This window comes from Drosophila eugracilis, unplaced genomic scaffold, assembly GCF_018153835.1.
Source record: "Drosophila eugracilis isolate 14026-0451.02 unplaced genomic scaffold, ASM1815383v1 contig_415, whole genome shotgun sequence".
NCBI lineage: Eukaryota > Metazoa > Arthropoda > Insecta > Diptera > Drosophilidae > Drosophila > Drosophila eugracilis.
This window is the reverse complement of record NW_024573278.1, coordinates 180480-196233: the sequence shown is the minus strand read 5'-3', so window position 1 is coordinate 196233 and position 15754 is coordinate 180480. Positions and strand designations below refer to the sequence as shown.

Genomic DNA, 15754 nt, shown 5'->3' with positions numbered 1-15754 from the left:
CATTATCCCACATAAAAACGTTCCATCTAGCTCTATTTCAAGTGTGACCAAATATTTGTTTTTCGCAACAATGGTATTTTTCTTTTGGTTTCGAATTCGACCACACTTGCGTTGTCATTTTTGGCTGTGTCATTTTTGTTTCTAAGCAAAGTAAGTCGGCTTTTTTATTTAACACATAAAATTTCTGCTGCAACAGCCCAGGAAATATGGCTACCGAACGCTACAGCTTTTCGTTGACCACGTTCAGGTGAGAAATTCAAAAAAAACCATTAAGAAACGGGCGCTTTCCCCTTGGAGACAATCTGCCGCCATGACTGGGCAATAACCAACATTTCGAATTTTTACAGTCCTTCGGGAAAACTTGTCCAATTGGAGTATGCATTGGCTGCCGTATCCGGCGGAGCTCCCTCCGTGGGCATCATGGGTGAGAAACATTGTAATCTTCCTTATTCGTTCAATTAAAACCCCATTTTTGAATGCAGCTTCCAACGGCGTCGTTATTGCCACAGAAAACAAACACAAGTCACCGCTTTATGAGGAGCATAGTGTGCACCGCGTGGAGATGATCTACAAGCACATTGGCATGGTCTACTCCGGAATGGGTCCGGACTACCGCTTGCTGGTTAAGCAGGCCCGCAAAATCGCCCAGACGTACTACCTGACATACAAGGAGCCGATTCCAGTCTCGCAGCTGGTGCAGCGCGTGGCCACCCTCATGCAGGAGTACACTCAGTCTGGGTAAGAGTGTGATATGTACTCCTAGTTATATTTACTAAACCATTTCCAATTCCTTAAATAGTGGCGTTCGTCCTTTTGGGGTTTCTCTACTGATCTGCGGCTGGGACAATGGCCGTCCGTATCTCTACCAATCTGATCCTTCGGGCGCCTACTTCGCCTGGAAGGCAACTGCTATGGGCAAGAACGCAGTCAACGGCAAAACCTTCCTGGAGAAGCGGTTAGAACCGGTCACTCTTGTTATATACATCACGATTACAAATTGTTGTTCCTTCTGCAGTTACAGTGAAGATCTAGAGCTTGATGACGCTGTCCACACTGCCATTCTCACACTGAAAGAGGGGTTCGAGGGAAAAATGACTGCCGACAACATCGAGATTGGAATCTGCGATCAGAATGGATTCCAGCGTCTGGACCCCGCCTCTATCAAGGACTACTTGGCCAGTATCCCCTAAACGTTAAAAGCCCCAATAAGATTAACCCAAGCTAAGCTTTTTGATAAGTACGGGACATTAAAAGAAATAAAATTTACAACTTTGGTGTTATTTGAAATTCAGATTTTTAATAGAAGCATTTTACTTGGCTTCAACGGTCTCAAAGTACCCTGCACAAGTCTCAGGGTCGAAAACGAAGAGATTACGATGCGGTGCTTCCATTTTTGTAACTACTTTGATGACCTCTTGGGCCACAACGCCACCAACTATAGCCACAGCTGGAGAAATCTGGGAAAAGATCAGCCCCAAGGCGTCGTCTCCTAGAGCGGAGTTCGGCAACAGTTCGTCGCGAATCCCGCGAAGCAGTTCCAGGTCCGCCTCACGGGTTTTATAGCTTGGATCTCGTTGGTACGTAGTGCGGAACCTTTGAAGAACACTCAGAAGCAAAATGCCCGGACCATTGCGTTTCAGTTTGCGCGAATAACTGGGAGCTGTAATGTCGAAATCAAGCCATGCAGAATAGCCGGGATAATCGATCACGCGCTGAGTTGGAATGGATACGGTTTCATATTTCTTTTTCTTATCAGAGTTGGATACGATCTTGTGTTTAATTACATCCCTGGGAACAATACAATATTAAAATAATCCAGCACTTGAATTAAATAAAAAACTTACTCGACGTAGCTGTGCTTGCGGAGACTGGCAAAGTAGAATCCAAACGTGCCCCAGACATCAGTGGCTATGAACTTGACGCCAAGATCCCGGCAAATAGTGTCGATGCGCAGCAGTTCCTCGTTGGTCTGGCCATTCACCACCACCACGTCAAACTTAGCGAAGAACTCAAGGGTCTTCTTATTTAAAGGCTCACTGTCAGCAGAGATGTCCACCATAGGATTAAGCGCACGTGCGCGAGTCAAAGAGGCCTCCGCGCGGTTAGTGTTCAAGGACTCACGTGCGGCTAGAAACTGCGAGCAAAAGTCCTCCTCTGTGACGAGCTTATCATCCAACAGTGTAACAGAATTAACTCCGGACAGAATAATGTTTTTTGTTATTTCAGCACCCAGTCCACATAGCCCGACGATGAGAATCTTTGCCGTGCGAAGGCTGAAAATTAGTAATTGAAAATTTACTTATGGCAAATTGCCGGCATTTTTTTTTTCATACCGCTTTTGGGATTCTAGACCCCAGAGACGGATTTGTCTGTCATACAGCTCGTTCTCCGCCTCCGTGAGTTCCACACCCGTCTCGTTGGTATCCATTTCCACGCCCATAATTAATAAAAAAATTGTTTTTAATATTTTTGATTTTTTTAATCAAATTTTTTTTTGCATTAAGGGACGCTGACAAAAATTACTAACGCCTTTTTATAACACAATAATGACAGGCACGAAACAGTGCTGCCAACTGTTGTAAAACGACAATATCCCATTTGTTTTGAAAATAAAAATTACTATATTTTATTTTATACATTCATTAATGAACATTTTTATAAATTACATAACATATAAAAGTTATTTTCTTTAAATTTGAGCTTTCTCAAAATAGAGTAAATATACTTGTAATATTACTCACAAATTTAACACATGGCCAAATAAAGCTTTGAAATAGCTAGATCTGGTATGAAAAGGCCAGATATTAACAAAACTCATGAAACGGTGGCAACCCTATAACACAATTACCATTTAGTTGTTTCTAGTAAACTTGACGAATATTAAATTTTCCGGTTAGCAATTCAGCTTGTTTTCTCTTTCATTTCGAATAATTGAATGCTATTTCACATTAGAACATGTTGCGCAAACTGGGCAGACTGTTGGGCCAGCAGGTGGGCCAGCAAGCACGTTTCACCACAGGCTGCCGCACATTCTCCTCGACAAGAGCGCTGCGCAAAGGTAAGTCGGCTAAAAAGCCGGTGACATAATGTGAGAATATAGATAGTAACCGTGACATCTTAACCATTTCAGATCCAGCGCCTCAAGAGGCGCACAATGCACCTCCTAGAAACATCCTGGTAGAGAAAGACAAGAACATTACGCTAATCGGCATTAATCGACCGCAGCAGCGCAATGCCATTGATTCTCTAACAGCATCTCAACTTTGTGACGCTTTTGCTAATTTCGAGGCAGATGACACTTCGCCTGTGGCCGTGCTATACGGCGTGGGTGGCTCCTTCTGCTCTGGCTTTGACATCCTGGAAATTAGTACCGACGAGAAAGAGGAAATCAGCGTTGACATTCTTATGCGTCCGGAAGGCTCCGTGGGGCCTACTCGTCGTCAAATCAAGAAGCCAGTAGTATGTGGCATCAATGGCTATTGTATAGCTAACGGCCTGGAACTGGCTCTTATGTGTGACCTGCGCGTCATGGAGGAGTCTGCTGTACTGGGCTTTTTCAATCGTCGCTTTGGTGTTCCAATGCTCGATGCCGGCACTATTCGCCTGCCGGCTATGATCGGTTTGTCCCGTGCTCTGGATCTGATTCTCACAGGTCGTCCGGTGGGATCCCAAGAAGCTCACGACATTGGCCTGGTCAACCGGATAGTACCTACGGGCACTGCACTAGGCAACGCCCTCGAGCTGGCCACTTGTCTGGCGAAGTTCCCACAACGCGCGCTTATTCACGACCGCAATTCTGTCTACTCGAGCGCTTTCGAGACCTCGACGTTCCACCAGGCGGTTCAAAACGAGGTGATGTTCACTTCCCGAGAGATAATTGAGGACATGCAGAACGGCATTAAATGGTTTAACCAGAGTGAGTAGCATCAGTTCCATACGAGGTTTATTTCATAAACTATATACATATATTCCCCGTAGCCTTTAAGCCGGACACGACGCATTCGTGGCTAAAGCGGGATCGCTCTATGGCCGACTGGGATGATGAGGAAGTGGCTGAGGCTGCTGCGCAAAAAGAAAAACTAAAGCAGGAACAGGAGGCTGCTCTAGCCGAGGCCGAAAAACAAAAGCAGGCCGAAAAGTCCCAAAAAAAGTCAAAGAAGGTTGAAGAAAAACCTGCTGAAAGCGTGGAGGATAAGCCAAAGGAAAAATAGTGATGCATTAGCTAAACAAAATTAATTGTTTCAAATCATTTAATTTAATTTTGTAAATAACACTCTCATATGCAGTTTAAAGCTGTTCCATTCGACCTTTCTAACTTATTCAAATATATAACTGTAATCGGAATAAGTTTTTTAAGGGAAAATGAATATGGTCTTTTAATTTTATTTTGCCATTAAATTGCAATGCACATGAAAGGATACTACAAATATAAAAAGGAATAGTCTTGAAAATCAATAAGGATTCAGTTACAACTGTCACCAAATGCGTTAAAGATAAGTTTTAATTGTTGAAGTAGTTGGGATCTAATATTAAAAAGAATAATCGGTAAGGAATAAAATGATAAGATATAAATAAATATATGTACGCCATCGTGTTTGAAAGCAAGCAAACTAAACATATTTAAAAACCGTTATTTGATATCTTAGGACCAAAAACGTCTGGAAATAAAAGTCATTTAGCATAATAAATGTGTTGTATCTTTGATTTCTAATCATAACCACATAAACTACTATTTAGGACTAATAGTAACATAAAGTGAGAATTTGTTGTAATTAAAGGCAAATACATAAAGAACCACACAATACGAAGCGTTCGGAAAATAATAATTGCAGAATTTAGTTATCATAATTTCGTATTCTGCATATTTATGAAGACCTTGATCTAAAGATAAGGAAAAGCACGACATGATGATTGCACCTTGTATTGTATGTATTACTTTACATACCTTTTAGATAAAACTATAAATTTTCATTTGTTATGATATATAATATTTTCAAAGCTGCGCATTCCAATGTTTCAACGAAAGTAAATAATTTTGATTAGGTTTAAATTAGTTAATTTTTTCTTCAACATAAAGGTTTAAATGTTATTGAACTTATAGGCTTAGCATCATAGTCAAGGAAATAAATAAGGATGATAATAAGGTTTCTTGTTAGATACTTACCAATCGAACTTATAATAAAATAATCGATTTAATTAATTTAGACACTTCCATACCCTGATGCCACTAGCCTGCTTAATTCTGCCCACTGTTATTCCAATAATATGCTGGAATGAGTTGCTGGCTTACTCCTACGGCATTAAGTAAGTAGCTCCTTTTATAGTCAAGAGGAGGGTTCTCCGAACTGAGAACGCTACCCACGAGCTTTATGGATGAGGCGATAAGGACTTGACAGATGATGCTAGGAACGTGCTCTTTGTTGAAAAAAGTAAATGAGTTATTGAAAATTACAAACTAAATAAATTAAATCTTGAGTGGGTCTTATTGATAATCGAAAATTGTATTGGCATATCATTATCTTGAAGAATTATTAGCCATATTGGGAAACAATAGTCTATGATCAAATAACTAGAAAGCATATGAGAAATACATAAGCAGATAACTTGATAACCTCCCGCTTTGTCAATATATTTATTCTAAATACTGGTAATCTGTCTCTTAGACCATTAGTTTGTTAACCTGCTCATTCAATAAAAAATCACACCTGCAAAATAGGAACAACAAATTTAACGGCCCACTTATCAATAGTTTATTACAGTGCTTGGTCTGTGCCAAATATAACTGATATTTCTTATCAAATAAGGGATTTCATAGTGGTAATCATGACTAGAGTTGAGGGTTGAATTGCGCAGGTCGGACGTGATAAGACTAATCGGCTTGTCTGTAGGAAAGTTTTAATTTTATGATGTCTGGTAATATTTAGCGGTCTCTTATTTTTTTCTCCTTGACTTGCAGCACATTCTGGATGACCCTGGCCAAGGCTTGGGCATTTACCCCGGCCTCTAGGAGTTCCAAGCAAAGATCAAAAGCCGTCTTGGATAAACGGGTGTGGATGAGGGCCGACATTCCATGCAGGGCTATATGCAGCGGCGGCGAAGTGTGCAGACAAAGGAAAGTACCAGTTTGTGGTGGAGCTAGATGCTTCAAATCCGGATTTTTTTCGTAGCCAGTTCCGTGCAACATTGTTCTGAATTTGTCTGATCTTTGACTGGGTTTGACAAGTTAAAGCATGCGTTGATGATTTCCGTTAGTAGCGGCAATTAGGATTAGTCCCCCGGTTACGGAAACCTTGTGCCAGAAGTGAATGCGCTGCAGGTTCCACGAAGCCCCTAGCATATCTTCCGTAGACGCATCCCCCCAGATTTGGGTGTCCAGGCAGTGGAAAATCAACAGGAACATTAGCAATCCAGCAGAGAGCTTCTTCTGGCAGCTTACCAGTAGAAAGGTAATAGCAAGCTTCAAGACGTATTTATAAAGGATGTGCCATAGAAGACGGTCCAAATCCTTACAGTCCAAATAAGTTATCATCAAGAACGATACAACTGCATTGCGTCGACAATCCAGCATAATCAGGAGAAGGGCACTAATTACACAGCACAACTCCAAGTACCCGGCCAAATTCCAAAGCTCCGAATTTGCGGCAATTCGTAGATGGACAACTATCCAAAGGATTCCTGTGGCCACGTGTTTCTGCCTTTGAATCACTATAAGCAGTGAGGCAATCAGTTGCGCTATTGTCAGCAGGCAAATATATATTTCGGCCACTAAATAGCCACAACGCCAAGTCATATTCAAAGTGCTCCTCTGCAGATTCCAATGACGGTAGGTGTACAAGGCGTCCGCTATGAAATTGGACACTACAAAAATCCTGGCCAATGAAGACAACAACCACTTAAGCACCTGAATCTGGTACTTCTCCATAAAGAAAGGGTCAATCCCCATTATTCTTATCGTATAAACAAATCTAATTGTTAAACACTATTATATTAATACTTTAGTCTCTTCCGCGATTTTAAATATGGTGCTATAGTGCGAAATCTGTACAGTGTAAAAAGTTCAGTGACTGTCACGACTGCGTCGTTAGGCGTTGTAATAAAAATGAATCAACCAAATATCACAAAAAAAAATTGTTTATACGTGTAGCGTTAAATGTTTTTTAAAACTGTAAGATTGACTGCAATTTTTATTAATTAAGTTTAATAAAACTAATATAATATTATCCAGATAATATCTAATTTAGTATAGATGTTGTGGAAACTCTTATAATTCCTTGACTAATTTCAGTTGAATGTTTAGTTACGTTAATGTAAATTACGATTATGCATGTAAATAATGATTACACATTATACATAATATTAAAATAAAAAACACTGTTGGAACAAAATATACTTGTCTGATTGTATGGAATATGTGTTTTATTTAAATAAATAACTACAGGCAAATATTAACATAATTTTTATTTTTACAGCCTAAAATAAGACAAAAAGATATCGAAAAGGTACGATAAAACATGTATCGATGCATGGTTTAATTTTGCGTGAACTGTTTTGTCATCGCTAAAACAAAAGATTTTTTGGCTGGTTTAGTAAAAGTAGCAATAAAATCGTATAACTACATTGATTCCCTTATTTATAATTACATTTCGGTAAGTTCTGACTCATAAATGATGCATAAAGCATTTTACATTTTACCCAAGTGTTGATATTCACGCGATCACAGTTCGCAGAGATCGCCGGCGTCTGTTTTATTGCATTGTATAGAACTGATTAGACATAATAGCCATTATAATCTAATGGAAATTTATTTATTAGATTATAGATCTGTAAACAGTGCAATGCACTGAAAGTTGTTTACATATGACCTTAGTGCGCGCACGCCCCGGTGACGTCACACCTCATGTGCTTAGTCCCCAAGCATTTTAACCCTTTTGAGGGGCATTCAAAACTACGCATACCAGGTTCTAATCGAAACCGGATCATCAGATCATATTTATACCCTTGAAATAGTGTACTAATTATTCTTAGAAAAGAAATGTATTTATTTATTTTATTTTGTACATTGTTTGTTAAAAAAAACTTAACTGGAAAAAAGTTACTGGAAAGGGAGAAAAGCCATAGCTGATTAAAACAGAAGTACATACATATACATATGTATACATACATACATATGTACAATACGTACATCGTCACTACCTTCTTTCCTTTGCCACATTAGAAACTAGAGCTAAAGAATTAGTTATTTATTTTCAGTTTGTTTTGTCATTAAACAATAAATCAGCTTCTTATGATTCACTTCAACTTAATTTTTAATATACATACATTCATACATCAAAACCATAAATTTAAATATTTAGTTTTATTTAAGATTTGTGTATCTTAATGATACTATTAAAAGAGTTAGTGAACTCTAATTATAAAATTACAAACGGTGTTAAAGGTTCGTCCTTCGCAATTGCAATTTCTATTTTCTTTCAATTGACGTCCAAAAAATTACCATGCACACATTTGTACAGATTTTAAGCTCATCTTTCAACTGCGCATTATGATCACATTGTTGTATAAATAATATAGAAATATAGGATTGTATACATATGTATATAAAAACTTATATATACATATATGTATTATCACACTTTTTGTTTATTACTATATGTATGTACATGTTCTTTATTAGAACGCCATGACTCTTCTGAGAGAGATGCTTTTCATGCTATCAAAAGTCAAGGTTGTAATTTTGTGAATTTTCCTTCGATTGCGCTATGTGATTCGTAGTTTATGGCGATGGCATAAATATGCAATTAGATGGAAGCTAAGAGCTTGGAAGTTAAGGAAAAAATTCGGGTGTCACTTAGCCTCATCTTCTGAAATTTTGAAACGAACAAAAGAAAAATATATGCAAAACAGCCTTGTTTTTGTTTGTCTTTAGTGGAATATGTAAAGTTATTGGTCGAAGAGGTTGATCTTATTAACTGGTTTGGACCGACCAAAGTGCGAGAACCGTAAAATCAACTAAAAACCGATTATGAGAGGCCAGGTGTATTCACGGCTAAGCCATTATCATGAAAACCGGCAAACAACCAGAAAAGATCGATTAGATTGGGTAAAAAGTGTCCCAAACCTGCAGCTGGATCCAAAGTGCGAAGGCTAACCTTAACATGGCTGTGCTGGCCCTATTTTTACATTTTGGTAATTGTATTGTTGACAACTCCTCTAATGATAATTGAATCCATAACTTCATCGTTTTATTTCGGATTCAATTGCTAATTTTTAGTATATAGGTAAAAACTATGATAGTTTCTGTCATTTCGCACAGATGTTTACAATTTCATGAAGATTAGGCCTAGATTGGGCATACGTGCATGCCGGTAATCTGGGAGAAATAGCCACAAAAAATGCACACGACGGCGTCGGAGAAAAGCTCTGACGTTGCCAAGCCGATTTGCCTAATCGATTTGTTTTCGTTTTGGCAAGTGTGCGAACGTTTGGTCAGTTCAATTCGAATTCGTCTAGTGAGCGGACGTGTGCTTTCGGCACTCCTCCACTGCAGATATAGTGCAAATAGATTGAAAGACATACCAAAGAGATACCCACAGTTTTCGGACTACCGACTGTGCGAAGTGGAAAAGTGCGAGTTTTGAGAAGAAGCCGAGGCGTGCCTTTTATTTGGAAAAGCAAACAGGTTGGTTTTCCAGCTTGACAGTGTAGTGGCAACTTGTTGAGCCATTGCATCAGGATTTATATGGTTATATTTCCCTGGGACCAGTGTTTACGTAAAAACCAAAAGTGGAAAATCGAGAAAAGGCACTCTGCCCAAGAGTTTTTCAAAGCTTTTTATTTTGCCTACCAATTTTACCCATTGTGAGTTTCATTTTGGGGCCCTCTGGCTGTACGATCTTGGCTTAAGTTTATTTAGCGTTCACTCTTCGTTTGTCAAGGTTTTAGTTGAACGGTCACTGTGTCTGTTGGAAGGTTAGATTTTTGTTTTTTTAATACACTTGTTTTAATATATTCTATTGGATTAGCAGCGCAGAAGGAAATACACTTGTTCAAATTAAACATAAAAACTACGAACTTTTCGAGAACTTTTTTGGGAGAAATATATGTATAAAATATAGGGCATTGTACGAATGTTGATATCTATATATATATACATATATATAGGCTGGTCAAGTTTTGTACTTTAATGCCAAATTAACATCCAATCAATTTACAAAGGGCAATCGAAAGTTCTGTACCCGACGCATTCACTGCTTCCGTGCTCTATTTGATTTTTCATATGAATTAATTTCTTCCTTTTTTGCATTTCAACTAAGCTGACCAATTTCTCTTTTTTTACGGTGAACGAACTTTGACTGCAATTATACATGGATACGCTTAAATTGCAAATTAAGTGCTTCGAATTCGCGATAAATCATTTGTCACTCTTTTTGCGCTACAGTTCGCATGACCGGCAAGCTAGTTTTACAGTTAAAGTCTATTTGTCAAATTAGATAAAGTGTATTAAATCTAAACAAAACGACCGTCAATACAGGAAAAACTGTATTCCAAATAATACTTTTATTTCGTTTTAAATAGAATAATAGTTCGACCATTTCAAAAATCTAAACGGATAAATTAAAGAGATATGGAACGGTTTCAGAATTGTTTAGTGCAATAATATACATATAAACATTCGTATGACAAACTTATTAGCTTACTAATTTATTCAGAATAAGTAATCTATAGATTTAATCAATTTATTAGCAGCAAAGATATAAAATATATTTAAAATTTAATTATATTCGAAAACGAAATGAATATATTATTATTTATATTTGAACTTTCGTAAACTGTTCAATTGGAAGTTGCTAGATTGCTTTCAAGGTATAGATACATACTCAAATTATATTTAGTATTTTTAAATATATTTATTAAATTATATCAATTAATTATTTAATAATTTTAATTTTAGTTTACTTCGATATTTAAAATTTTTATAATGTACTGTATAATGGACTGTACTTTTGTTTGCGTGTAATAGCAAAGCAGTGAAGCGTCACGCTCTTGCAACGTGATAACAGGCCGCAAGAATAACAAAAGGAAAACTACTACTACCCCACTCCCCTGCTCCATAAATCAGAGAGCACTCTGCTTTCTTTCCTCTGTTTTTCTCTCACTCTCATTTAAGCTTCCAAGCTTATGCTTTCACGAAAAAAGAAAAAAATTGGCAAGCGGCAATTTTCAAGTTCAATGCGTGTCTTTGATAAATGAGCAATGTTTGTCCACTTTTTATCTGTTTAGTGCCTTATTGGTGGATGCTTTTACCGGTTTTCGGCAACATTTGATTATATGTACATATATTTATAAATACAAAGTATACATATTTATATTGCTGGTCCCTTGACTCTAAAAACCGTCCGGCTGCTTTGTTGACATGTTGGCGGTATAAGCTTTTTCGCTCTTCTTTGCTCACTATATCTGGCCCTTTCTTTTGCCATGTTAGAAGCTTTTGGTTGTGATCGGTTGTTCTTGCATTACAGGTGAATGTTTATGTGTGCGAATGAGGTTGTCTTGTTCTTTTCAACCTACTGAACAGAAGGGGGATGAAGAAGGATAGGAAATGTATACTACAAATACATTTTTTGATCACTACTATATATGTACTTACATATGTATGTACATACATAACTAAAATAAATATAAATTTGTTCTTCTAATTTGAAATAACTTCAATAACTTATCTAACCCCTCTTGGTAACGCCACTGTATGACGCTCACTCTTCTAATCACCTTCTTTTCTTTCTATTCTCATAAGCATCGCATGATTTTAAAGCTTTTGTCAGACCACAGGTTCACGTGTTTTAATGTTCCCATCCAGGGTTCGAAGTACTCGACTACCCAGTTTTGTAATAGCCATTTTTCTGATGAAACCGCAATTAGCAAGTGATTCACATGTGATTGGATAGATAAAGATATAGCCACGCCGCCATCACACGACAGGTTGTTAAGGGCTGACCGTTCCGATTAGATTTGGCCAAAGTCCCCGTGTCTAGACATATCAAATCTAACCCTGACCTTAGCAATAGGTAAAAAAATGGCTCAACCGGCCAACATCTAATCTGCTAATAAGAAGCACTCACATACATACATACATACTCACATACAGCTGCAAAAGCTTCAACTAATCTAGAGCTTGCGAGAGAGCTTTTTGCCAGCATTTGCGATTCTTCATCGTGCTAAACTTTTGCACAGCAGTTTTAAAACCCAACTTAACCGAAACGGCTTGTCGTTAATTTATATCTGACGCAAAAAGGAAAACATATTTTTTTGGGTGTAAACCAGGTACAACAACATATAGGTGTCTCAAGTAAAATTCGTCGAATGAGGGGACAAGTGTTTGCGGTTGTTCATTTATTGCTGAATAGTTTGCAATTCTTATTAATTCGGCATATTTAATGGTGTGTTTGTGGGTGTGCGTGTATGTATGTATATGTGTCTATGTATAACAAAGCATGGTAATGTCGATTCAACAAGGAATTTTCCACGATACGTGTCAGAGCATTTGGCATGGTTTTTAACCTTGAGCCAAGGTTTCCTTCTGTTTTGTTTCCCAGTGACCCACAAAACAACACATGTTCCACATCCGCATCCACCTGGTGCTTTCTCCCACACCGGCTTTTTCATTATTCATGCTGTGCTGGGAATCCTGACCCAAGGACGCACGGCGCGAATTTATTGATTTTTTTCAACCATTTGACTTTACCCATTAGGCTCTTAAAATAAAAAATTCCGCATTAAGCAAGAATTTAATATCAAAGGGAACTCAACGCAACACCTCGGGGTCTGGTCATAAAGAGCTTCTCGGAATCACCTCCCCAAAAGCGTGTCAAGTTCAGATGTCTAATTGCCGAAGCCACCAAGTTGGCACACACACTAATTGCTTATTTTGTTTATTATGTTACTAACTTATTGTCTTGTTTTTTTTCAACAGTTGATGCAAGATGCCGCCCAACGCCCAAGCCGGTGCCCAGTCCATCACGGACTCGTTGATCGCCGCGGCTAGTGCCGCCGCCGATTCGGCACAGAGTCCCACCAAGCTGCAAGAGGACTCTACTGGAGTCCTATTCGAGTGCGATGTGGAGACCACCGATGGCGGTCTCGTCAAGGACATCACCGTTATGAAGAAGGCTGAGAAGCGGCGCTTGAAGCTCGTCTGGCGCAACATCATCGCCTTCGGTTACCTCCATCTAGCGGCCCTCTATGGTGCCTACCTAATGTTTACCTCGGCCAAGTGGCAAACAGTCGTCTTCGGTGAGCTCAAATTTGTATTACAAAACTAAGTTTTAAGTAAAACTAAATATTAAAAGCATGCCAGAATGGACTGCGAACTCAAAAAGAACTGTCCAAGATAATATCATCCTAAATAATTATTTATCCTCAAGTAACTTTTTTACTTAATGAAAATAATAACGTATTCGTTAGACGACACAAACTTGCCAAAAAATAAACTAATTGCGCAATTATTAAAACATAGAAGCATACTTTTTAGAATAAACTGCTTTGACCTTATCAAATACAAAAAAATTAGGAACGGATTTTTAGAATATAAATTTTTTATGTAAAATATTGTTTACTAATGGAAAATTTTGTCATTTTATAAGTAACTATTAAGACTTGGCATCCATTGTCATCTTCCTGTCGCGTGCCTAAAGCTCGAAAATATGGGGGTTATCTACGGCTTGGGCCCTGATAACCTTCACAAAGTCGTTATTATGGAAGTCCAGACAAAACATGTCATAGACTGCTGATCGGGCTTTCCTTAAAAGCGATTACCATTACGTACTCAAGTTTGTTTTCGTTGTAGTCATTTGACATCAAATCAATATCAATAGATAAAATGCATAACAAGGTATAAGTTATTGTGTATTTACTTTAAAACAATAATTATATTTCAATTAAATGAAATAAAAAATAATACAGTATTGATAAATATGTAATCTTACAGTTTATATTTAACTAACTAATTTATTCAACCTTTTTGGTACTTACAGCTTATTTTCTGTATGTCGTTTCCGGACTGGGTATTACTGCCGGTGCCCATCGTCTCTGGGCGCATCGCTCCTACAAGGCCAAGTGGCCCCTGCGCTTGATTCTGGTTATCTTCAACACCATTGCCTTCCAGGATGCGGCCTACCACTGGGCCCGTGATCATCGTGTGCACCACAAATACTCGGAGACTGATGCGGATCCACATAACGCCACCCGTGGTTTCTTCTTCTCGCATGTCGGTTGGCTGCTGTGCAAGAAGCACCCGGAGGTAAAGGCCAAAGGAAAGGGGGTCGATCTATCCGATTTACGCGCCGATCCAATCCTTATGTTCCAAAAGAAGTACGTTTTACTGAGAACCAAATAAATTGTAGGAAATTTTAATGAAAGATAATTTGTTGCACAGGTACTACATGCTGTTGATGCCCATCGCCTGTTTCATCATTCCAACCGCCGTGCCCATGTACTACTGGGGTGAATTGTTTGTGAACGCCTGGTTTGTGGCCACCATGTTCCGCTGGTGTTTTATCCTGAACGTGACTTGGTTGGTAAACAGTGCTGCCCACAAGTTTGGTGGTCGCCCCTACGACAAGTGAGTGCTAAAAATCTAGACATCATTTTTAGTGGTTACTTACCAAGTTAAACTTATTTTAGATTCATCAACCCATCTGAGAACATCTCGGTGGCTATCCTGGCCTTCGGCGAGGGATGGCATAACTACCATCACGTCTTCCCATGGGACTACAAGACGGCCGAATTCGGCAAATACTCGCTAAACTTCACCACCGCTTTCATCGACTTCTTCGCTAAGATCGGCTGGGCCTACGACCTGAAGACCGTATCCTCGGAAATCATTAAGAAGCGTGTGAAGCGTACTGGTGACGGCACCCACGCCACGTGGGGATGGGGTGACGTCGACCAGCCCAAGGAGGAGATTGAGGATGCTGTCATTACACACAAAAAGAGCGAATAGACATGCTGAGCTTAGGGCTAATCATGGGAGGGTTTAGCAGAAAATCAATCAAATTCAAGTAATACAAAGAAACAAAATTTTCCATTTTGCACATGTCCGTGGAAAAAATTTCCTAACAGAGCAGAAGAAGCCCATTTAATTAATTCTAAGATAAAACGTTGATGATAACTGTTTGTTGTATCTCGAAAACTTTATACCGTCTGTGTTAAACCAGCTCTGGAAATGTTTTTATTTCGCTCTGGAATTGCTTTTTAAGAGAGAAGCAAACTAATGTTGTATTTATACATGCATATAATTGCTTAAAACCTGGATATTGATGTACAATAGACGACAATTGGAGCTTTTCATTCGCTGTTATCTCGAGGTCACTTTGTAATTTGAGAGAACTTTTCAGTTAAACATAAATCTAAATCTAAAATAATATACAAAAAATGAAGGAAAACTTTCCGTTTCAAAGAAAATGAAATACCTGCAAATGAAAGATTTTAGTATTTAGCGTAAGCCAAAAACACAAAAAGAATTATCAAGGAGCTAATATATAAAATATATAATAAACGATCGATGTTAGAATACTAAAAGGCACCTTCACCTATACATATGATATTTCTTTAAATGTTATTAAATAAAATGGGTAAACGCCTATGGGAAAAAACAACCCAGTAGGCTTTTCCATAACCTGAAAATGTCCAAATGTTTATAACACCTTGTTTTATTTCAGTTGAATCACTCGCTTCTAACGTAGTAGAAGTATAGACA

At 38.3% G+C, this 15754-nt stretch overlaps 6 protein-coding genes across 8 annotated transcripts; 3 read left to right on the top strand and 3 right to left on the bottom strand.

The window, feature by feature from the left end:
* Nucleotides 1–85: 85 nt before the first annotated feature.
* LOC108111789 (proteasome subunit alpha type-2) lies at nt 86–1287 on the top strand. The gene is made up of 5 exons (XM_017221375.2): nt 86–247; nt 348–424; nt 483–738; nt 800–955; nt 1016–1287. Exons 1-5 carry the CDS (start codon nt 207–209, stop codon nt 1188–1190), a joined length of 705 nt encoding a protein of 234 aa, XP_017076864.1. The 5' UTR covers nt 86–206; the 3' UTR covers nt 1191–1287.
* Nucleotides 1278–2553, bottom strand: LOC108111787 (SUMO-activating enzyme subunit 1). Its single transcript, XM_017221374.2, has 3 exons — nt 2334–2553; nt 1845–2273; nt 1278–1788 (listed from the first exon to the last, which is right to left on the bottom strand). Exons 1-3 carry the CDS (start codon nt 2438–2440, stop codon nt 1311–1313), a joined length of 1014 nt encoding a protein of 337 aa, XP_017076863.2. The 5' UTR covers nt 2441–2553; the 3' UTR covers nt 1278–1310.
* A 238-nt stretch (nt 2554–2791) lies between these two features.
* On the top strand, nt 2792–4619 carry LOC108111820 (probable enoyl-CoA hydratase echA8). The gene is made up of 4 exons (XM_017221428.2): nt 2792–2892; nt 2953–3058; nt 3131–3916; nt 3979–4619. Exons 2-4 carry the CDS (start codon nt 2956–2958, stop codon nt 4209–4211), a joined length of 1122 nt encoding a protein of 373 aa, XP_017076917.1. The 5' UTR covers nt 2792–2892; nt 2953–2955; the 3' UTR covers nt 4212–4619.
* Nucleotides 4620–5726: 1107 nt separating this feature from the next.
* Nucleotides 5727–6267, bottom strand: LOC121530222. Its single transcript, XM_041818924.1, has one exon. It carries the CDS (start codon nt 6182–6184, stop codon nt 5921–5923), a length of 264 nt encoding a protein of 87 aa, XP_041674858.1. The 5' UTR covers nt 6185–6267; the 3' UTR covers nt 5727–5920.
* On the bottom strand, nt 6224–7068 carry LOC108111740 (surfeit locus protein 4 homolog). The gene has a single exon (XM_017221293.2). The coding sequence runs from the start codon at nt 6941–6943 to the stop codon at nt 6224–6226; it is 720 nt and encodes a 239-aa protein (XP_017076782.2). The 5' UTR covers nt 6944–7068.
* A 465-nt stretch (nt 7069–7533) lies between these two features.
* Nucleotides 7534–15681, top strand: LOC108111762 (acyl-CoA Delta12-desaturase-like). 3 transcript variants are annotated; one of them, XM_017221324.2, is made up of 5 exons: nt 7534–7646; nt 12971–13290; nt 14031–14367; nt 14432–14617; nt 14680–15681. In XM_017221324.2, exons 2-5 carry the CDS (start codon nt 12981–12983, stop codon nt 14996–14998), a joined length of 1152 nt encoding a protein of 383 aa, XP_017076813.2. In that variant the 5' UTR covers nt 7534–7646; nt 12971–12980; the 3' UTR covers nt 14999–15681. The 3 variants fall into 3 exon arrangements, with proteins under 3 accessions (XP_017076813.2, XP_017076814.2, XP_017076815.2); XM_017221325.2 differs by lacking the exon at nt 7534–7646 and adding an exon at nt 9506–9679; XM_017221326.2 differs by lacking the exon at nt 7534–7646 and adding an exon at nt 12222–12321.
* Nucleotides 15682–15754: the final 73 nt, after the last annotated feature.